Raw genomic sequence first — 23,446 nt, 5'->3', positions numbered from 1 at the left:
GCAAATCTATCCCTAATGATACAGAAAGGTCTCTAAAATAAGAATGAAATGTGCATGTGTATGGTATTGTACAGTGAAGTATTTCTCACTTTAAGTCTGGAAGATGACACACCAAAATGTCAACAGCACTCATCAACCGTGATTCTCAAAGTGTGAACAGAGAAGACGCCTGATGTGAGTCAGAACTACTGCCATCATGACAAGGATACATTCCCGGCCCGCTCACTCCTCACCCTCAAGAGCACACGGTGGAGCTGAAGCGAAATGACATGAGTCACCCCCACACACCAGATGCAGAAGCAGATATCAGAAGATATTAGAATGCAACTGTCTTCTATTAAGCCAGACGTGAAAGAAATTTTCAAAAATGTAAAAAAAAAAAAAAAAAAGGCAGCACAATTATTAGGACAAGAGAAGAACAGCAAGGTGGAGCAGAAGCCAGATGGCACAGGTGACAGGACAGGGTCAGGAAAGGCTGCAGGTCAGAGGCTACCACCAGGCTGAACCGGATGAGGATGCAGACTTGGGAGGACGCAGGTCTTCTGTCTGGAGGAAGAGCAGAGACAAAAGCACAGCGAAGGGAAGAGGGTGATAATTTCGGAAAAACATCCAGCATTCAGCGTGAGTGAAGTGAATGAACAGGAGTCAGGAGACCAGTGACAAAGATGACACCCTTGTCCTGAGGGCTCCAGGGCCCGAGAAGGTGTCAGGGGCCCTGGACAGGTCCCTCTGAGGGACAAGTTCCAGGACAGGGACGCCAAGACCAGCCAGGGCTAGTGGGGTAGGAGACGCCAAAGATTTCAGCAAGGCTGTGGGGCTGGGCTGGGGACCCGTAACCGAGCAACGCTTAGGAGTAAGAACAGCGCACGCCTGGCCTCTGGTTAGAGCTGATGGGCTGAGCACATGTCTCTCTCCTCCCCCCGCCAAACCCCAATCAAATGACAGTAAAGGAAAACAGAAGGACACAAACCAACAGAAGTAAAGAGCAGGTAAGAGAGAATCTGGGGGATTGAAGAACAAACAGGAAACCTCAGCCTTGCAGCTGGGGGCAGTGGGTCTACCAGAAGGGTCCGGATTCCTCTCCTCACACCTCAAGGGAGGCCAGGGTGGGTCTGAAGAGCAGCAGCTCTACTCCTAACTGCTGCACCCCACTCGCTCCTCCAGCAGAGCAGAGGTGATGGGTTCTGTCCTCAGACGCCGTGGACCGAAGACACACTGGACTAAGGACACCAGGCCCAGCTCTGGTGGGACAAAGACATGCAGGAAACAAAATGTATTTGTGGTGCATCTTCAGATTCAGCTAAAAACCACTTTCACAGTCATAATAACGTCAATAAAACTACTGATTTAATTGAATGCGTACACTGGAATAATGAGAGGATTAAGAATCACGGGGGGGTGGTGGAGAGTATGTGCACGCGGTAAATGCATGTACGTGGGGACGTCGAGGTGTGTCCCCCAAAGGCAGCTAGTTGGAAAGCTAGCCTCACCTCCACACCAAAAAGCCATTAGACAACATCAAAACGAACATCAGGACAGCAGTGGAGCCACAGTAATGGGGAATCCGGAGGTAAGTCAGAGCTCTAGAAAGAGCTGCAGGAGTGGAAAGGTGATGCCTCCAGAGAACAGGAGCTGGGGATTAAAAGGGACTAGTGTTTTTGCTGTAAGCCTCGTAAGACGAGCTGGTTTTCCTCTCTGTGGTGTGTGTGGGACCCAGCTCTCCCTTCCTAACAGGACAGCAATGGGAAACGAAGCATCCTGACTCAAAGGCAGGACAACGGCACCACAGACCAAGACGGAAGATGGAGTTTAGAAGCGGTTAAGAATGAGTTCAGTTCTGGACGTATTTAAACCCAGATGACTCATCCAAGCAAATCCATCTAGCAGGCAACCCCTTACGTAACTCTGACGCTTAGGGGATGTACTAGGATAAAGACAGATGTGGGTAAAATTCTAATCCCTCACCCAGGTCCTGAAGGAGCAGGTCTCTGTCCCAAAGCTTCCTTTTCTCACTAGACTCCAACCACTGACCCTCCGGCGTTGTCCTGCCTCGGGCTGGACCTTCTGCTCCCAGGACACAGTCCCCCAGTTCAGGGAAAGACTAGCTCCTTTGCTGTCTTTTTTGCCTCAGCTCGAAGCTCCCCACTGACTCCAAAAGCCCCCCGGCCCCCCCAAAAGCACTCTGCCCAAGCAGGGCAACCCACTCCAGGGGGCCTCCTGTGCCCTCCAGGGCCTTACAAAACCTTTCTAGCACTTACAAAACTTGTCTTCCTCATTAAAAGTATGTTCCGGGGAGGCAGTAAATATGCCTGTCTAGTTAGAGCTGTAACCCCAATGTCTGGCAGAGAGTAAGCACTCAAAAGTATTTTCTGAATAATGAGTAATTTGTAGAAAGACAAACACTGTTGAGCTCTTTATCTTACACCATACGTGTACACAAACACCAAAAAGAAAAAGAACAAGAAAAAAAAAAAAGCTCAAAACAGATCACAGAACTAAACGCAAAAGCGAAACCTAAAGCTCCTAAAAGAAAATGCCCGAAAAAATTCCTGCTTCTGAAGCAGGCAAAGATATTCAGAGAGGATGTTAAACATAAAGCACAAAAGAAGAAAACGAAAAACTGGACTTCAACAAAACAGAAAATTTGTGTAGTTTGAAAGACACAATAAAGAAAACAAAAGTCTCAGACTGAGAGAAAATAATTACAATATGTGAATCTGACCAAAGAAATTAGTATGTACAATATATACAAAAATCACATACAACTCAATATTAAGAAGACAAAAACCCAATTTAAAAAAAAATGAGCAAAGGATTTAAACCAAAGACAATACACGAAGATTCACTAAGCACATTACCTTATGCTCAGCACTCGACATCAGGAAAATATAATTAAAACCAGATGAGAACCTCACATTTATGGTTGACTGATTTTTGACAAGAGAGTGAAGACAAGTCCCTGGGGAAAGAACGAGGGAAGTCTTTTCAACAAATGGGGCTGGGACAACTGTGGGACAACCACACGAGAAAGAAGACATGAGACCCCGACCTCACACCGTACACAAAACTAACTCAAGATGGACAAAACCCTCAATGTAAGAGCCGAAACTATACAATTCTTCGAAAAGAGATAGTAAATCTTTGTGATCTTGGATCTGGTAATAGTTTCTTAAATGACACCAAAGCACAAGAAACAAACAAAAATAAATCAACTGGACTTCATCAAAATTAAAATCTTTTTGCTTCACAGGAAACTGTAAAGGAAGTGTAGAGACAACCCACAGAATGGAAGAAAATATTTGCATATCGTATACAATATGGATATATGTAAGACAGCCGTACAACGGAATACTATTCGATCATAAGCAATGAAACTCTGACACAGGCTACAGTATGGATGGATCTTGAAAACATTAGGTCATGAGAAAAAAGCCAGGCCCAAAGCTCACATACTGTATGATTCTGTTTACATGAAACATCCAGAACAGGCAAATCCACGGCGACAGAAAGTAGACCAGGGCTACTCTGGGCTGGGCAGCATAGAGGGATCAGTGATGCAAAGGTTTTGTTCTGAGGTGATGAGAATGCTTTCAGCTGATTGTGGTCGTAGCTGCACAGCTCTGTGACTACATTAAAAACCACTCAACTATACACTGGCTGAATTTTATCCCAAAAAACTGCTACAAAAAATAAAAAAACACATGAATACCACTACACAGCCACTAGAAAAGCTAAAATTAAAGACTGACAAACTGCAAGTGCTGGTGAAGACTCGTGCCCTGATCGTAGGAACGTAAAGTGACACAACCGCCTTGGAAAACAGTGTGGGTAACGACCCAGGAGCATGAAGATATACAAGGTCACACACACGACTGTTCATGGAACTTTACTGGTAACAACCAAACACTGAAAACTACCCAAACGTCCATTAACAGGTGAATGGGTAAACAAACTGGTATATCCATGCACTAGAATACTATTCTGCTATAAAAGAAATGAAATTATTGACGGGGGGATGATGGATAAATCATGGATAAATTTCAACATGGATAAATCTCAAAAACATCACGTTAAACGAAAGAAGCCAGGCACAACCTAACACATGCTGGATGAGTGCGCTTACAGGAGACGCTGGAACAGGCAAAGCTGATCAATACTGACGGACCAGGTGATCGGGGAGTGTGCTGGCGGGGGCGGCGGGGGGTGGGGGGCGGGCAGCGGGGAAGCCGACAACAAAGGGACACAAAGGAACCCCTGGGGTGATGAAAATGCTCAGTGTGTTGACTGTGATGGTGGTAGCATGGGTATGTACCTTTGTCAAAGTTCAGTGAACTATATACTTAAAATGGAAATATTTCATCTTATGAAAATCATTTTTATAAAGTTGATTTTTAAAAAACCAACTAATCACCGAAGCCTGCAGGAAGCCTACAGTTAAGAGCTGGGCAGAATTATGGATCTAATGAAAAGAGATGAGAAACGGGCAGCAAGGATGGAGAAGACCAGAAGAGAGGTTTCTTAAGGATGCCTCTTTTTAAAAAAAAAAAACCCTTTGATTTTACCAATTTCTGCCTCAAGCAGTGTTTACCAGCTCCCCCCTGCTCGGGAGAAATGTCACCCATTTTCCACTGTTATAAGCAACAAAGTAGCCAAAAGGGGGTGGCTGGAAGCACCCGGATAGAAGACTCGGATGGGAAGACCTGGGATCATCCCATCATCACCGAGACGACGGGAAAGTTATAACCGGCAGCGTCATGAGGCTCAGTCGGCTCCCGAGAAGCCTCACTCCAGCCTGGTGGGGAAGCAGTACCTCTCCCCCCACTGAACGACCGAGGAAACTGAGGCTCACACAAGACCATCTGCCCGAGTTTACAGAACCACCGGTCTCCTCTACTAGTCAGTAACCTGGAAAGGCTCGCCCCATCGGGCTGGAGGTGCGCCTGACCCCAGACTCCCGACCACCTGCCCCCATGGGGTAGGATGGAGCCTGGCGTGGACTTACTCCCTGAACCCACTCGGTTGAACGTCGGTCCTTCCACGATACAAACATAACGTGCGCCCACACGCGGAGGAAAATATTGAAGCCTCTACCTCGAAACCACGTTTATCAGGCACTCAATCAAAATCTACTGAATAAACAGAAAAAGCTCACCAGCTGCATTTCTGCTTTTCTTCAGAAATGTACAGTGATGACATCATCCCCCCATCTAGTGGTTAAGAAGAGAAGAGTTTCAAGAGATGCCCCTAAAAGCAGGACGAGCCTTCCGCCTCTGTTTTCTGGCTGCCACTCTCAGAGCCCTGGGCTCAGCCCAGCACGGGGGCCCTGCCCTGGGAAGTCCTGCCTGGGATCCGGGGCCGAGCGGTGGGACCTGCGGCACTGCCCACCCTGCCTGCTCAGGACCCCGACGCCCATCCCACCCTCAGGACCGGCCACCTCAAGCCCGGTCAGTAAGTCATTCAGCACAAGGGTCTTAATGCCCAGCAGAAGGGCAGGGCGCTAAGGGGAGACGAAACACCGGGACTACGGGGATGGCAACTTTGAGGGGGCGCCAGGCTCCAAGCACACAGTCCTGACAGAGGGTTCAGGTCTCGCCCCCACCCCTACCAGCGGCGCAGGGGAGAAGGCGAGGGGTCACAGAAGTTCGGGGAGCAGCGCTGCGGGCAGAGCACCGACCGCCGACGGCGCACGCGGGGAGCAGCCGGCCCGGTGGGCACCACAGCCCGTGACCTGGATCCGCGCTCCAGGCTGCTTGCTGAAAAGCGATCACAGGAGAGGCAGGATTTGACAAGGCCGTAAGGGGAGAAAAGAAGTTTAAGACCTGGATTCGAGGGAGGGGCACTGGAGGGGAAACGCTGGAGCAGAGCACGGAGCAGCGCCGGCGGCGCCCAGGAGCTAGCGAAGGGTCCAGGTGCGCGTCCCTCGGGCGCCTGCGCGACGCGCACTGCAGCAGCAGCTCGGCCCCCGGCCCGCCCCGCTGCGCCCGCCCGGCCAGGTCCCGGTCCTCTCCCAAGAGGGGGCACGTCACTATGCCCACCGCTGCTCACCGATCTTCAAATGAGAGCGTGTGCATGCCGGGGAGACATGAACGCCTTCCGAACAGGAACCAGACGGACGGGGAGAGCTTGCGGCTAGAAACTTTCCCAGCCCCACCCCCGCTAGGTTCCTCCTGAGGACTGCCTTGAGGCCTCGGTTCCCGAAGGCCCGCTGCTCTCCACGCGCAGCCCCGACTGCCCAGGCCACGCTGACCCCCGCGGCCCCTCCGCCAGGAGCCCCCGGACGCCCACCCCTGGGCCTTTGGATTTGCCGGTAAAAGGCCGATCACCTCCATCCTGAACCGTATCAGAGAACATGCTGGGGAAATAAAAACCCCTGGCACAAAGTAGGGACAATTTATGTGACTGGTGTGATGACCCGCCTTAATTTGTCAAATCCCAGTACACGTGCCTTGGTCTATCACAAATACTTCTGTCAACAGTGAAATAAGGCTTTAAAGCAAAGCATCCTGGCCAGGGCTGAAGTGCAGACCCCTATCGAGTGGGGTGGGCACGACTGCCTTCTCCACCTGCCAAGTGCTGCGTCAAATGCGGCGCAGACCAGGGGGCACCCAGGACAGCAGAGCACGTGTCTCGTGCTCAAGTGGCCTTTCCCCCGCATGTGTCAAACAGCAAAACCGCTTCGCAGTGCCATGTCATGAGCTGGCGGGAAAGGCATCTTTGGGCTGGAATCGCAGGTATCCGTGGGAACTCACTGACTCGCTATACGTGGATGGCTGCAGAAACAAATGCGTGGCACAGATACAGGTACATATCACCAACTCTGCCCACAAGAAGGCGTGGGACCAGCACCCCTTGGCAATGAGCATGCCTACCACCCAGATTTTGGACTCAAGTACTATTTTTCCACTAAAAGGAACCAGGGCTCCTTGGAGAAAAGGCTGCATGCAGGGTCGGGAGAGAGAAAGTACAAGCTGAGCCTGGACTAAATTGTGCCAGAAGAGAAAAGAAGTGTTCAGGGAATGATGGAGAAATGATAAAATAACGACAATGACAAAAGTCAACTTGAACGGGCTACCACTGGCCAATGGAGGACAATTCAAACCTTAAAAGGAACAATGATAGTAATGGATTATAACCCACTGGATAAGGTACAGACACACACAGTGTGATGAGGGAGAGTTATTTACAGAGTGTGAAAGTCCCTCCGTCAAAAGCCACACTGACTAATTGCCAAGGGGGCATATTCACCCCAGTGGAGCGGCCTGGAAGGCACCACCATCACAGAGAGGAAACACCCACCACCAGTCCCAGGTCATCCCTGCAAGACACAGAACGTGGATCATCTCACCAGGAAACACCGGACACTCCCCGACTCAGTCCCATTCGTAGCCTTCAACAGCATCAAAGGCAGGAAAGCCAAAGACAGGCCGAGGAAGGGCTCCACGGGGAGAAAGACGGGGAGATGCAACAACCAGACACAACGTGGGTTTCTGGGGTGGAGTCGACGGCTGTCAGGCGTGTGACTGGAACAGCCGGTGAGATCAGCGTGGACGGCCGCATTGTGGTTGTGCAAGGAAACATGCTTGTGTGTAGGAAGCACTAAAGGCAGGTGTGAGGGGCGGACTCTCAAACACGTAGGGATGTCGCCTGAGAACTGTGTCCCCAGTTATCTGTTTCTCTGTGACTGTTTAAAAAATGTAACTTCAACAACCTTCTCCAACTGAACTTAGAGGTGATGGTCAAGCTGACCTTCATTCCTTTCACCTTTATTTCTTCTCCCTTCAATATGGAAATGTTAGTCCAAAGGAAACATCAGAATTTTATCAACTGCAGTTACAGCTGTCTGCTCTTAGAAAGAACACACCCAGAAATAACCCAACAAAACGGGATTCTAGTGACACCTAGTGACCTTATGTATTTCATGAAAGTTCACATCCTCAGTGGAAAACACGAGCAATGGTCTGCACAGGCAGTTAACGAAAGAACGGATACATGACACAAAAAATAAAGGTCAGCTTGGCTGTTACCTCCAAGTTCTGTCAAAGGAAGTTCAAGCTCACTAAAAATCAAGGCAATGCAAATGAAATCAACTTTATCATTTCACCTGCCAAGTAGGAAAGATTAAAAGTCTGATAACTCACACTGCTAGAAAGAAAGGAATTTGGCACATTCTTTCCAGAATGTAACTTGACAGCATCTATCAAAGGCTTAACTATGTAAGCCGTCTGAACCCAAAAGTCCATTTTTGGAATTTAACCTATGGAAAGACTTACACCTCTGCAAGAAAGTAATGTACACAAAGGTTCAATGTTGCGCTATTTCTGATTGGAAAGAAAAAGAAGAAAGAAATGGAAAACTTCATACTCATTAATAGGAGATAGGTTACATAAATTACTGGGTATCTATTACAAAAGACCAATATGTGTTTTAAAAATCAAGATACACCTCTACGTAAAAACATGGAAAAATGTTCTTATGCTGTTAACTAAAAAAGCATATGTGCGCTCCATGAGAAAAAAAACCTACTTATTTACTTGGATGTATATATATAAATGTGAGTGTATACATGCACGATTACACATTTTTTATATGCTCAGTAAAAAACAATCTGAAACTATATACTCCAAATTCTCAATGGTAGGTTTCCCCCAACTGAGGGGAGTGCTGGAAGATAAGGCATAAGGTAGATTAAGTAGGGATTTTTCACTTTAAAAATAGCACACATTTAAATATAAATATATTTAATTCAAAAGAAAGTTTGTTTTCAAGATAGCAGAAGGAAATCTAAAAATCAGTAATTAATTGTATATAATAGTTAAAATCTGATTGTGTTACAACAAACAATAATAATAAACAAGAAAGAAAAGAATTTGTATTAAAAATGTGATTAAATTCACTTTTAAAGAGACCTTAGGAGATTGCCTTCGGGTACAGTTACAGTTATTTTGTAGTTTCTATGAGCCCCTTGAGCTAAGCAGTGGCAGAGATGAGAAAGGGGGTAAAGAGGAAGGAAATTAGGGAACAGACCAGCAAAGGAACAGGATAGCAGGAGAAAAACTGTTGGTGAGAGGTCCCATGTCAGGACTGGCTGGAGGCCTCACTTCAGGACAGGAGTGCCCAGCTGTCAGGTTACATGTTCGCCCAAGCTTCTCCATTAACTTCAAGCTTTCAGTAAAGGTCTATTTTTCTGTACCCACGTATCCATACAACCTTTTACTTGTAGCTCTGATATCTCCTCTGTTCATCAGTTGTTGGGACAAATACTTCCTGAGCACCTACTATGTGTTAGGTGCTTAGTGGAAACACAACTACAGAAGACGACAAACACAGAGGTTGTGCGTACAGTTTACTTCATAATGGAAAGACCAAAATGCATGATTTGGTAGGTAGACAGACACACAAATGAACGAATAAGTTATACCAGCACAAAAGAGAGTAACAAAGGGGGCTCTACTATAGATGGGAGGACACAGAGAGCACTTCAGGGAAGGTGACCCCGAAATGGGACACATATGAAGGAGCTGAGGCCAAAACAGGGTGAAGCAGGAGGAGAAGGAAGCAGAGTCAAAATGGTTGAAATAAAAAGCAGGTAAAGGAGGACCAACATATAATTTAAGCCCTTGAAGAAGAAAAGCAAAGCAACGGAACAGAGTAATACTTAAATCATCCAAGAAACATTTTCAGAAATAAAGACCTGAATGTCTTGAAAAGGCCAATCTAGAATTAGAATGATCAACTGGATCAATTAGAGACACAGTAAGAAAAGACCATTAAACTTTAAAAGAAAAAAAACAAATCCTTACAGCCCCCAAGCAGAAAGAATAATTTACAAGGAGAAAAAAATTAGACTGGCACCAGATGCTTCAAAAAGAACATACTAAGTTCCACTGTATTTATTCCTAACAAACCAAATCTCCCACAAATAAATACACCATAAACTATAAGCCACACACTCTGGAAATACCAAAAAAACCCTCCAACTACCAGAAGACTTTGGAGGCTAGCGAAAAACAAAAACAAGCAAATTTTGAAAGGAAGCAAAAAAAAAAATCTGGGGCTTTACCACAGTTTCTGGGGCTTTACCCTGAAGTAAAACATGACAGTTTCTATGGCAGTGGTAGTGATGGGCAGCTGCTGTCTTGGCCAAAGGAACTGGGGATAAAGAGCCCGGGCAGCTAAGGCCACCAGGAAATGATGCAAGGATCCAGGAAGCAAAAAACCAGAGAAGGGGCACCTCAGATTCTGAGCATGAAGTCCAAGTCCCTGGCTGACCCCTGATCTAGTGTCCATGGGGCAAACAAATATGCCTGCAGCTAAGGCTTGAACGGAACAAATCCAAGCAATGCCCAGCACGGGCTGTAAAATGACAGTGCACAGGTTACAGCTAAACAATTCAACTGCTTTTGCTAAAACAAAGTCAATACCCTTTGGCGTAACAGAAGAGAAACCAGACTCTATATAACATTTACAATGCCCAAAATACAACCCAAAGTTGTTTTACGGAAGAGTCAGGAAAATGTGACACATTCTCAAGGAAAGAACAATCAACAGCCACCAACCTCAAGATGCCGAAACGACCAGACAAGGAATGGCTATAACTATCCTCCACCAGGGAATGGAAGATACGCTTTTAATGAAAGACAGAGAAAGCAAAGACAGGAAATCTCAGCTGAAAAACAAAACATATAAACACAAAAAAGAACCAAGTGGAAATGTCAGAACTGAAAAATATCTGAAATACATTTAATTAATGGACTTAATAACAGAATGGAATTGATGGAAAAAAGAGTCAATGAAACTGAAGAAAGATTCACTTGGAGAGAAAAAAGATGACTGAAAAACAATAAACAAAAACCAGGCATTAGGGACAAGTGGGAAAATTTCAAAAACTTTATCACACAGGAGGGACTGGCAAACCATGGCCCGCAGGCCACCCGGCCCACCACAACGTTTTATGATAAAGTTTTACTGCAACACAGCCACACCCATTTGTTTGTTCTTCTCCAGGGTTCTTTCCACACCAGGGCAGGGAGCAGCTGAATGAAGACTATGCGGCCCACAAAGCCTAAAATATTTACTATCTGCCCCTTTACAGAAAAACTTGGCCAATTCCTGATATGCAGCTAGAGTAGTACCAGAAAAACAGGCAGGAAAGATATTTGAAGAAACAACGGCCCAAACTAATCATGTTTTTAGAAAAAAAATGTATAACCTCATACATTAAAAAACCTAGCAACATCTTAACAGAATAAGTTAAAAAGCACCACACTTAGACACTGAAACTTCTGAAAACCAAAGATAAGGAGAAAAACTTGAAAGAAGCCAGAGATAAAGGACACATTACTTACAACGCAGAAATTATTTAAAAGACTACAGGCTTCTCATGAGCTACCAGAGAGAAGACTCTGGGAAAACACCTTTAAGCAGTTGGGGAAAAAAAAAAACAAAAACAACTGTCACCCTGGAATTCTATATCCATTGAGAATACTATTCACTAAATGATGATGGAATAAGGACATTTTCAGATGGAGAAAACCATGGAAATCTACTGTCATCTGATTAAAAGAAATGCTAGACTGCCAGAACTGAAGGGAGAAATAATTTAACATTAACATTTGGAGATTTCAATACCCCAATTAGTAACGGATAGAAACGGGACTTCCCTGGTGGCGCAGTGGTTAAGAATCCGCCTGCCAAGGCAGGGGACACGGGCTTGAGCCCTGGTCAGGGAAGATCCCACAGGCGCGGAGCAACTAAGCCCGTGCGTCACAACTACTGAGCCTGCGCTCTAGAGCCCACGAGCCACAACTACTGAAGCCCACGCGCCTAGAGCCCATGCTCTGCAACAAGAGAAGCCACCGCAATGAGAAGCCTGTGCACCGCAATGAAGAATAGCCCCAGCTCGCCGCAACTAGAGAAAGCCCACGTGCAGCAACGAAGACCTAATGAAGCCAAAAATAAATAAATACATTAAAAAAATAGAACTAAACAGATCAAGAAACAAACAAGAAACTTAGAGAAAGCCCGCGTGCAGCAACGAAGACCTAATGAAGCCAAAAATAAATAAATAAATATATTTTTAAAAAATAGCAGTAAACAGATCAAGAAACAAACAAGAAACTTAGAAAACAGTATAAACCAACTAGATCTAACAGACATCTATATATGGAACATTACATCCACAACCACAGAATGAATACACATTCTTATCAAGTACACATACAACATTCTCTGGGCCAGATCAAATGTTAGGGCATAAAAACAAGTCTCAACTACTTTAAAAAAAAGAACTGAAATAATATAAAATATGTTTTCTACCCGTAACAGAATGAAATTAGATACCAAAAACAGAATGAACTTTGGAAGGCTCACAAATATGTAGAAATTAAACAAGAAGCTACAAAATAACGAATGGGTCAAAGAAGAAATCACAAGAAAAAATGGTAAATACTGTGAAATAACTGAAAACAAAAATATAATATACCAAATTTCAAGAGATGCAGCTAGAGCAGTGCTTAGAAGGAAATTTATAACTATAAACACATATTAAAAAAGACTAAAGGGCTTCCCTGGTGGCACAGTGGTTGAGAGTCCGCCTGCCGATGCAGGGGACACGGGTTCGTGCCCCGGTCCGGGAAGATCCCACATGCTGCGGAGCGGCTGGGCCCGTGAGCCGTGACCGCTGGGCCTGCGCGTCCGGAGCCTGTGCTCCGCAACGGGAGAGGCCACGGCAGTGAGAGGCCCGCGTACCGCCAAAAAAAAAAAAATGACTAAAGATTCAAATGAATAATCTAATGCTCTACCTAAAGAACTAAGAGCAAACTGAACCCAAAACAAGCAGAAAGAAGGAAATAATAATTATAGTGGAAATTAAAAACGTACAGAAAAACAATGGAGAAACATCAACAAACCAAAAGTTGGTTCTTTGACAAGATCAGTGAAATTGACAAGCCTTTAGCTTAGACTGATCAAGACAAAAAGAAGTGATTACTAAAATCAAGAATGACTTTGGTTTTTTTTTAAGGTCACTACTGACCTTATCAAAATAAAAAGGATTATTACAGAATACTACAAACGAGTACATGCCAACAAATTAGACAACCTAGATGAAGTGAACACATCCTAGAAAGACACAAACTACTCAAACTGACTCAAGCAATAGAAAATGTGAATAAACCTATAACAAGAGATTGAATTAGTAATCAATAACCTTCCCACAAAAACAAGCCCAGGCCCTGATGGCTTCACTGAAGTTCTACCAAATGCTTAAGAATTAACATCAATTCTTACAAACTTCAAAAGACAGAAGAACACATCCCAACTCATTCTATGATGCCAATACTGCCTGACACCAAAACCAGAAAGAGTCATCACAAGTACTGACCAATATCCCTTATGAATACAGATGCAAAAATAAAAGTACTAGCAAATTGATCCAGCAATTAAAAACAAACGTATACAACATAACCAAGCAGGATTTATCCAAGGAATGCAAGATTGGTTCACCATATAAAATCAATCAATCTAATATACCACATTAATGGAATGAATGAAAAAAAACCCACAAGAATATTTCAATAATTGCAGAAAAAGAATTTGACAAAATCCAACATCCTTTAATGATAAACAAACCGAAACAAACAAAAAAAAACCTAAGAATAGAAGGAAACTTCCTCAACCTGACAAAGGGCATCTATGAAAAAAAAAATCCAAAGTTAACATCTCACTTAATAAAGAAACACAGAAAGCTTTTCTCCGAAGACTGGGACCAAGACAACGATGGTTACTCTCACCACTTCTATCCAACATCGTGCTGGAGATTAGGGTCAGGGCAATTAGAAAAGAAAAGGAAATATACGGCATCCAGATTGGAAAGGAAGAAGTAAAGCTATCTCTATATACAGATTACACAACACTGTATACAGAAAATCCCAAGGAAATCACAAAAATACTTTGAGCTAATAAACAAGTTCAGAAAACTTGCAGAATACAAGATCAACATACAAAAGTCAGTTACATTTCTATATTTTAACAACTAAACAATGAAACAATTCCATTTATAATAGCATCAAAAAGAAAAAAAATGAATAAATTTAACCTAAGAGGTGTAAGGTTTGCACCCTGAAAACTACAAGGCATCACTGAAAGATATTAGACAGCCAAAAAAATGAAAACACATCCAATGGCCATGGATTGCAAGATTAAATACTGTTAAGATGGCAACACCTACCTAATTAAAGACTCAATGCAATCTCTATCAAATATTAGTTGCCCTTTGCTTCTCCCTGAAGTTGAAGCTAATCCTAAAATTCATACAGAAATGCAAGGGAATTGGAAGAGGCAACCAATCTTGAAAAATCAAAATTGGAGGAGCCACACTTCCCAACTTCAAAGCTTACGGTAAAGCTACAGGAATCAAGACTGTGGTGCTGGCCTAAAGATACACACAGATCAATGAAACAGAATTGAGAATCCAGATATAAACCCATGTATCTATGGTCAATTAATTTTCAGCAAGGGTACCAAGACAATTGAATGGGGAAAGAACAGTCTATTCAACAAACAGTGCTGGGAAAACTGGACAACCACATGCAAAACAGTGAAGGTGAAGCCTTACGTCACACCATGTGCAAAAATTAACTCAAGTATAACTGCAGACCTAAATGTAAGGATAAAACTATAAAACTGAGAAGAAAGCATAGGTGTACATCCTTACATCCTGGGATTAGGCAATGATTTCTAGGCTGTGACATTTAAAACACAAGCAACAAAAGAAAAAAATAGACACAATGGACTTAAGAAAAATTTTAAAACTTCTGTGCTTCAAAGGATATCAACAAGAAAGTGAAAAAATAACCCACAGAAAGGGAGAAAATGTTTGTAAATATTGTATCTGATAAGGGTATTATATCCAGGATAAAGAGCTCTTACAACTCAACAAGAAAAATAACCCAATTTAAAAAAGATGGACGAAGTATTTGAATAGACATTTCTCCAGATATACAAAAAGCCAGTAAAACCACGAGAAGCGGCTCAACACCTCTGCTCATTAAGGAAATACAATTCAAAACTACAGTGAGATCCCACTTCACATTCACGACAACGCCTGTAAACATGAAAGAGGGATAAAAACCCTCATACGTTACTGGTGGGAATGTAAAATGATGCATCCGATCCGAAAAGTAGTTTGGCAGCTCCTCAAAAAGCTAAACAAGCAGTGTCCATGCGACTCATCAATTTCATTCCTAGGTGCATATATATCCAAGAGGATTGAAAGTATATATTCACACAAAAACGTGTACACAAATGTTCATAGCAGCATTACTCTCAATAGCTAAAAAGTGCAAATAACCCAAAGGTCCACCTGCTGAAGATAAGCAAAACATGGTCCATCCTTATAATGCAGCCACTCAAAGGAATAAAGTACTGACACAGGCTACAACACGAATGAACCTCTAAAACATATGCCAAGTGAAAGAAGCTGAACATAAAAAGCCACATATCGTACGATTACACTTACATGAAATGTCCAGAACAAGCAAATTCAGAGAGACAAAGCGCAGATTAGTGGTTGCCAGGGGGTGGGGCTCAGGGGACAATGGGGAGTGACTGCTAATGGCTATGGAGCTTATTTTGGAGTGACACAAATGTTCCTGAACTAGGCAGTGGTAACTGCTACAAATCTTTGTGAACAGAATATATTAAAAACCACTGAACTATACACTCAAAGGGTGAGTTTTATGGTATGTGGACTTTATCTTAATTAAAAAAAAGAAGAAATACCAAACATAATTCACACTGAAAGGAAATAAGACCAGAGGACACTCAGATCCTCAGAAATGAAGAGCAAGCATAAATACACAGATAAATACGAGAGAATTTTTTCTCTTAGTTTACTTAAAATACAGACAACTGTTGAAAGCACAATGACAACACTGTCCTGTGAGCTTGTAATGCATATAGATGTGATACATATGACAACAGTGACACAAAGGATGGCAGGGCAGAATTACCAGGTCTGTATTTTATATGAAGTGGTACAATATTAAGTCTAAGTAGACTCAGAAGTTAAGGATCCATTTTGTAATCCCTAAAGCAATCACTAAAAATAAGAAAGAGAATGGAAAGAGTTTTAGTTTAAAAACTAACAGATCAAATAATCCAAAGGAGGGAAGGAAAAGGGAAGAAAGGAACAAATATATTTCCCGCCTTTGCTCGAAAGGCCAAGAAGCCATGATACTCCCTGGCCGCGAGCCCACCAGCACCACATCTTAGTCTCTGATACTATTCCCCACTCAAAGGAATCATGGTCTTTGCAGAAATGGCTGGCGCCAAGGCTGGGGTAGAGCAGGTACAAGGTGTCAGACGGGACACGTCACAGTGACACAAGAATCAGCTGAAGGGGCTCCCTCTACCCAAATCTGAACGATCTGAGCACCAAACAGACAGGAATGAACTACAAGCCACTGAAAACTACAGGAACCCGGCAGTTGACACTAATCAGTTAACCAATCAGCGTGGGAGAAGAGCACGCTCTTTACTATGGTACACAGCTGGGCACAGCCGGGGGAAACAGGAGGAAGTGCTGAACTTGGAAAAGAGTCGTCTTGTAAGATTCAGAGTTAAGGTTGGTTCAGGCAAGAGTCATCACCGATGCTACACCTGGGGGGTAGGGGGAGCAGAATGTCTGCATGATCTTAAATTGCCTTCCCACAGGTAGCTTATCAGTCTCAAGGGAAACAACAGCCATTACACAGTGGAAAAAGCAGCAAACACCTTGCCAGGTGACCAAAATTAAGATGCGGATGAACACTGCAGGTCTCTGGGTAGGCACACCTCACTCATGGAGCCTTCTGGGTGGGAAACCATAACCTGGGTCTAAACACGGGGCACAGGTCACATCCAAAATGAAGAACATCTCATTTTAAACAAAAGGGTGAGGTTGGAGTTTTCAAAACTGCCCAGGCCACAGAAGATAAAGAAACGGAATCGATGGCCATGCCTTACTGTTAAAGTTTAAATTAATAGCCTTTATTCTTCTAGAGCAGCTTTACACATCAACAGCCAAAGTCCATGCCTTCCTTATATTTTACATCACTGCTTTCATGTAAACTCACTCTAGTTTTCTAGAAAAGCAGCAGTATGACTCCTTTACATCTGGATTTCAGGGAACTCGATTTATATCATGTGAAACCCCACTACCTCTGACCTCAACCTCCTCCTAAGCTTCCTCTCGACCACTCCTGTATGGGCTCAATTGTGTCCCTCAAGTTCACATGAAGTCCTAACCCCCCAGTACCATAGGACGTGACTGTAGTTGAAATGGGGCCTTTAAAGAGACAGTGAAGGTTAAATGAGTCACTGGGGTGGGCCCTAACCCAGTGGGACTCGTGTCCTTATAAGAAGAGGAGATGAGGGCAAAGAAACACGCAGACCAGGTGAAGACACAGAAATAAGATGGCCATCAGCAAGCCAAGGGGAGGCCTCATAAGAAACCAACCCTGTGGACACCTTCATCTTGGACTCCTAGCCTCCAGAACGGTGAGAAATAAATTTCTGCTGTTTAAGTCTGCAGTCTGTGGTATTCTGTTACAGCTGTCCTAGCAGACTAACACAATCTGCTTCCTTATTTTTTCCTGAATACACCACACATACCCCGTTCTCAGGGCCTCTGGGCAGGCTAGGAGTTATACCACACCCGTCTTGCGACTCAGGAAACTGAAGATGTTAAAAGACCCTAGTAAGAGGCAGAGAAAAGATGGCAATCAAACTTTATCTGGTTCTGTGATTCATGCAAAATACCTCCACACTCTACCAATACTAGATAACTTAAGGGTAAAAAAACAAAAGAAACGACTTACTTTTCAACCCAGAGCACTGAGACGAGCTTCACGCCTCTCTTCTGTGCTTTGGCCCAGGTGCTTTGGTACCCGTCTTTGAACACGACGTGAGTTACTTCTTTGTTGAAAGTTTTTGAAACCTGCAGACAAAATGCAGAAAATGAAAGTTAAAGTACTGTTATACTATTTGCACAGTTTCTTAAGTACAAGCCAGTGTCACTCCTGTGACACTGCATTTGCAAAAAAATAAGCAACAAAATAATTAGCAAAGAGTATCAAAGTATAAAAAGGATAATACATTCCTACCACTTGAGTTTATTCCAGGACTGCAAAGTTGGTTAACAACAAAAAGTCAGTCATTATTATTTACTACATTAACAATGTAAAAGAGAAGAATCACAACCGTCTCAATATATGCCAAAAACGCATTAAAGTTAAAAAGTTTATTCATGAGGAAAATTCATAGTAAATTAGGATCTGAAAGTTGGTACAAAACTGCATGATGGGAAATGCTAAAAGCTTTCCATTGAGAAGAGGATCCAGATGAGGATGCCTGGTATCTCCATTCTATTCAACTGGCCCCAGCCAGTGCAGGATGGCAAGAAAAGGAAATAAAAAGTGTTAGGATTAGAAAGAACAAAAATAAAACAGTCCTTTGCACATAAGGTTCAATTCTGCACACTGTTAACATCCCCAAAACGTCACAGAATTCATAAATGAGTTTGTGAGAAACTCACTGAGAAAACTTACCGTTTTCTGGACACAAGGTGATTATGAAAAAATGAACTATTTCTATATAACAGTGGCAGTTAGAGAAAAGAATTCAAAAGATACCATTTATGACAGCATCAAAAACAACAGAAAAAATTATAAAACATTACTGAAAAAAAAGAAACCCAAATCAACAAAGGCATACATCATGTTCATGGGTTAGAAGATTCCATTTTATAAAAATGTCAGTTCTCTCCGTACTAGTCTGTTGTTATCAATCCAATACCAATCAAAATCCCAAAAAAGCTTTATGTTGTAAACGGATAAACTGACTCTAAAATGTATTTGGAAAGGCAAAAGGCTAAGAATAGCCAGGACACCTTGAAGAACAAGGGGAAGACTTATGAAGAGTTATGATAAAGAGTAATTAAGACAGGGTGGTTTGTCGTGAGAACAGACTATGTGGACACAGAAACATGGTTACCTGACTGATGACAAAGGTGTTACTGTGTAGCCTGGCTAAAGGACAGTCTTTTCAATCAGGAGTGTTGAGATGACTGACCACCCACATGGGAAAAAATGAAACTACTTCACACCATATGCAAAAATTTAAATCTAAATGTGAAAGGCAAAATGATAAAGCTTCTGGAAAATAACAGAGGAGAAAAATCCTCATAACCTCGGTGGAGAAACAAATTTTTTAAAACAAGATACACACACAAAAGCTCACCATAGAAAATAAACTACTTTACAATTATCATCAAAAGACACCGTTAAGAAGGTGAAAAGGCAAGCCACAGAGTGACAGAAAATATTGCAATTCACATGGCTGACAAAAGGGTCAACGGAGAAATACAGAGAATGCTTACAAATCAAGAAGAAAAAGAAAAACCCAATGGAAATATGAGCTGGAGACTTGAACAGGGTTTTCAAAGTAAATATGTGAAGATGTGCAGGAAAATGCAAATTTAAACCAGCATGCTATGCCCAGAAATGCACCGGGATGACTGAAGGTAAAGACAGACCTAACCAAGCAGATACAGCAGCGGAGCTTTTATATGCTGGCAGAATGATAAACTGATTCAACTACTGCAGAAAAATGCTAGGAAATCACTGATAGTTTTCTCAGATGTGACAACAGTCTTCCATCACACAGAAGTGTCCTTGTTCTTAAAGATGCAGACGAAATACACTTAGGGGCAAATTATGCTACCTGCAACCTACTTCCAAATAGCTGAGGAAAAAAATACACATATAAATATACTGTTTAGAAAGACAGAGTCAAAGCAAGTATGTAAAGATGTTAATTGCTGGATCTATGTTCACTGCACTATTCTTTCAATTTTTCTATTTGAAAATTTTCTAAATAAAGGCGAAAAAAAAAAGATTCAAGAGATCTAAGACCTTAATACTACGCTCAAAAGCCATTTTGCCAATTCCTGTGTTCCATGGCTTTTTTTCTCAGCCACAATAACACGTGTAGCCCAAGTCTGCGGTCGGTATCATCAGGTGGAAACTCCCCCGGATTCCTACCTTCCAGTGTCAGAAAAAAGGTGTCTTCTCAGGTTCACAAGCAAGCCCCGCCCTGCATTCTGACTGTCCTCCACCCTAATCTGCTCTTGGCCTTTACATCCGGTCTCGTCAGGGCAGGGACCAGGGTGAGTCAAAGGAAATTCGGGAGCACACACGCTCTGCCTGACGGTGAATGCCGCCTTGCAGTTTCCCTGATGTCCTTGCTTCACCCTAATCCCTGCCCTGCTACCATATTCATCTCTCCCTTCGCCAGCCTATCGGCCACCCTCCCCCAAATCCCAACGTCCACACACACACAAATAAACTCTGTTCACAGCTGAACTCACTCAGAGAGCGTCTGCCTTCACCATGTCCATTCCTCGGGTCTCCATGATTCCCGGGCTAATTTCCACCCGCTTCACCCAGTTCCCTGCGATACGCCCAACACTGACCTTACAGTTCTCAAGCCTGAATACTTCCCAATCTTAACTTTTCTTAAGATTCTATAGTGTTTTAAAATTCCATCTTTGAAGCCCGTCCCTCCTCCAACTTCCAGGCTTGTTTTCTGGATTCTCCTGGCATCCTTCTCCGCCTGGTTCCATGGCTCCCACCGCCAGCCCTTGAAATACTAAACAGGCTCCATCTGCAGCACTTTTCATGCTAACCACCTGGGTCGTCACCACACCAGTGGCTTCACCTGACCCTTAAGGCCTTGACGCCTAAACCACTATCTCTAGCCCTGAAAATCTCAAGCTCCGGATCTGTACATCCAAATGTCTATCAGATACTTCCAGTATACCCCAAATCCACAACGTTTCCCTTAAAGAGCAGTTCCTTTTCCTGTATCCCGCACTTTCATCAACAGCATCAGGCAGCCAATGGCAGGACCAATATTTTTATCCTCAAGCTCTCCTCTCCCATCACGTACAAGCCCAACTGTTCTCAATTCTTCATACCATGGCTTTCTTCCTCCTCCTGCCATTTGCCCACTGTCTTCTTTGTCCTTCGCGTTCTAAGTCAAAACTCTCAAAATAAGAAAATGAAAGTAGATCTCCGTATGTTTCAGAGGGCTGTCAGATGCGGCACTGGTAAAATGAATTTCCTACCTTTGCCCCCATGTCCGCAAGTTGATTTGTAAATGTCTTTGAATAATTTTCTGTTCCACTGGCTGACCACACTTCTACATACGCCACAACATCTGAAAATAAACAGATACTAGTGTGAAATATATCTGATATTCCAGCATACCTCGCCCAAGGATTTCGATATTTTTTTCTTGTTCTATTTACATTCAAATGTAAGTTTTACATTTCTTCTGTTAAAAGCCTAGTCAAAATAATATTAGTGCTATTAGAGTTTTTAAAATTTCAAGGGGAAAACAACTTTACCCATACACACGTCACCGTTTACATTCTCAACTGGATGGTCTTCCCAAATTCCTAAAACCAAAGCCTAACTTCTTCTAGTGCAAGAGCCTGTTTTCTGTAAAGAACCAGAGAGCAAACACCTGAGGCTCTGAGGGCCATACAGCCACTCAACTTCATGGCTGTCGCACAAAAGCAGCCAAAGACAACACATTAATGGGCAAGCATAGCTGTGTTCCAACAAAACTTTATGAACAAGGCAGTCTGGGTTTGATATAATTTTCATCCGTCCTCCCGTCTTCTGCTCCCCCGCCCCCAGCCATGTAAAAAAGGCAAAAAGCGTTCTTCACTGGCAAGCCCTACATAAAACAAGCAGCAGGCAGGATCCAAGGGGCAGGGAGCGTAGTTGACTCGCGCCGCTCCGACCCTGATGCTCCAGGTGTGCCTGGAGGCGGTGATTGCTCACTCAGCGGCCGAGACGCCAACACCAACAGATGCACGCGAGGGGCACTACCCTTTCTCCCCCCGATATCACTACTGCCCTCCCCCCAAACCCACCTGGCCAAAGACGCCAGAACCCAGAAAACGGTGAAAATCAAATCCACCCACGTCTCCCACCCCGCCGCGCGTCCGCACCGCCGGCCCCACCGGACCGAACCCACGTGGGGCGACCCCGGCACTGGCCTCGGAGACACACCCCACCCCACACGGGTGGTCCCGGCGCCGAGGCCGGGGACAGCCCCCCAGCCCCCGGGCCGACTTCCGGGAGGGCCGGGTTGCGGGCCCCGCGCGTCCCGCGAGCCCGGTTCCAGCGCCTCCCGACCCCGGTACCCGTCCTTAAGCCGGCTCGACCCCCACCCGCTCACCTTTCAGGACGGGGCCCCCGAGGGTCTCGGGGGCCGCCATGAGGGGCGGCGGGGAGCTCGCCGCTGCTGAGCCGCGAGCCTGACGGAGCGGCGGCACTGAGCATGCGCAGCGCGGGCGCGCGCCGCTCAGCTCCTGCTGCGCGGAAATCCGTTGCTCCGCGTTTTCTAAACCGCCGATGGAAGGCCGCGGTGGGGGGAATAAGGCCCACCCTCGCGAGAAGTGGAGACAGGCTCTTCTCGCCCAGACTCGCATACCCCGCAGGTCTACACTGCGGGTCAGGTCACGCGCGGGGACCCCGGGCCTCCGATATCCGCACGGGGCCCCGGATCTTCGATTCCCGCCGGGTTGGGGGGTCCCTGTTGCCTGGCCGCCTCCTCGAGCTCTGCGGCCCGCAAATCCCGGAGCGGATAAATCCTGGCGGGAGTGGGCGAGCCCGACTCTCAGGAGCAGCCCCGTCGCCTGCCGCTCTGCCTCCGGGTTTCAAACCTCCCGCCCGCTCCCCTGCAAGCCCCGCCCCCGAGGGCTGCGCGCATGCGCCCCGCGGGGAGACTGTCCCAGCCCCCAGCTTCCTGGCGGTGACGTTTAGGAAGGGGAGGGTCTTGCCCACCTGTTGATAAGTTCTCTGTTTAATCTCCCTGAAACACCGAACTAGTTAAAGGACTCATGCCGTAGGTAGTGTAAAAAGTTTCATTTTCAATGACCTGAGTACCATCTTTGTGTTCTATCATGTAGGATATAGTCTATTCCCAAGCTTAAAGAAAATAGTAATCTTAAAGGGATTCCCTTATAACCAAATGGTTAGAAGAACAGGCTTCATTTTGAAATCAGACTGGACTTGGAGTTCGGAGGCTAATATCAGCCACTAACTAGCTATGAGATGTTGATGAGTTACTAACACTCTCCAAGCTTCATTTTCTCATAAAAAAGCAGTAATAATAGTAGAGATAACTAATGTTTAGCGAGCACTTATCATGTAAGTGATGTATGATCCAAGTTTAGATGTATTATCAAAGTTAATCCTCCCTATGAGGTGAGTGTTATTATATAGCACGTATATGTATTTCCTCCCGGATTCTCACTAAAACTGTTATTTTTATAGGCATTTATTATTGTAACCTGGAGACTTAACAGTGGACTCCTCCTTTGCCCACCCCC

The 23,446-nt window shown here is 44.4% G+C and overlaps 1 protein-coding gene across 2 annotated transcripts in view; it reads right to left on the bottom strand.

Moving 5' to 3' along the window:
* The window catches only part of MCPH1 (microcephalin 1), a 234,346-nt gene extending 211,588 nt beyond the window's left edge, over positions 1-22,758 (bottom strand). Inside the window, exons 1-3 of one of the 2 annotated variants that reach the window (XM_049704259.1) lie at positions 22,291-22,758; positions 21,167-21,258; positions 17,859-17,977 (exon numbers count right to left, since the gene is read on the bottom strand). In XM_049704259.1, coding sequence (XP_049560216.1) covers positions 17,859-17,977; positions 21,167-21,258; positions 22,291-22,543 — 464 coding nt within the window. In that variant the 5' untranslated portion in view covers positions 22,544-22,758. The remainder of the gene's footprint in view (positions 1-17,858; positions 17,978-21,166; positions 21,259-22,290) is intronic. The other variant, XM_033407787.2, reaches the window with a different exon arrangement.
* Positions 22,759-23,446: the final 688 nt, after the last annotated feature.

The sequence above is a fragment of the Orcinus orca genome, chromosome 21 (assembly GCF_937001465.1).
Source record: "Orcinus orca chromosome 21, mOrcOrc1.1, whole genome shotgun sequence".
NCBI lineage: Eukaryota > Metazoa > Chordata > Mammalia > Artiodactyla > Delphinidae > Orcinus > Orcinus orca.
The sequence above is the reverse complement of the archived record's forward strand: the minus strand, read 5'-3'. Positions and strand labels throughout refer to the sequence as shown.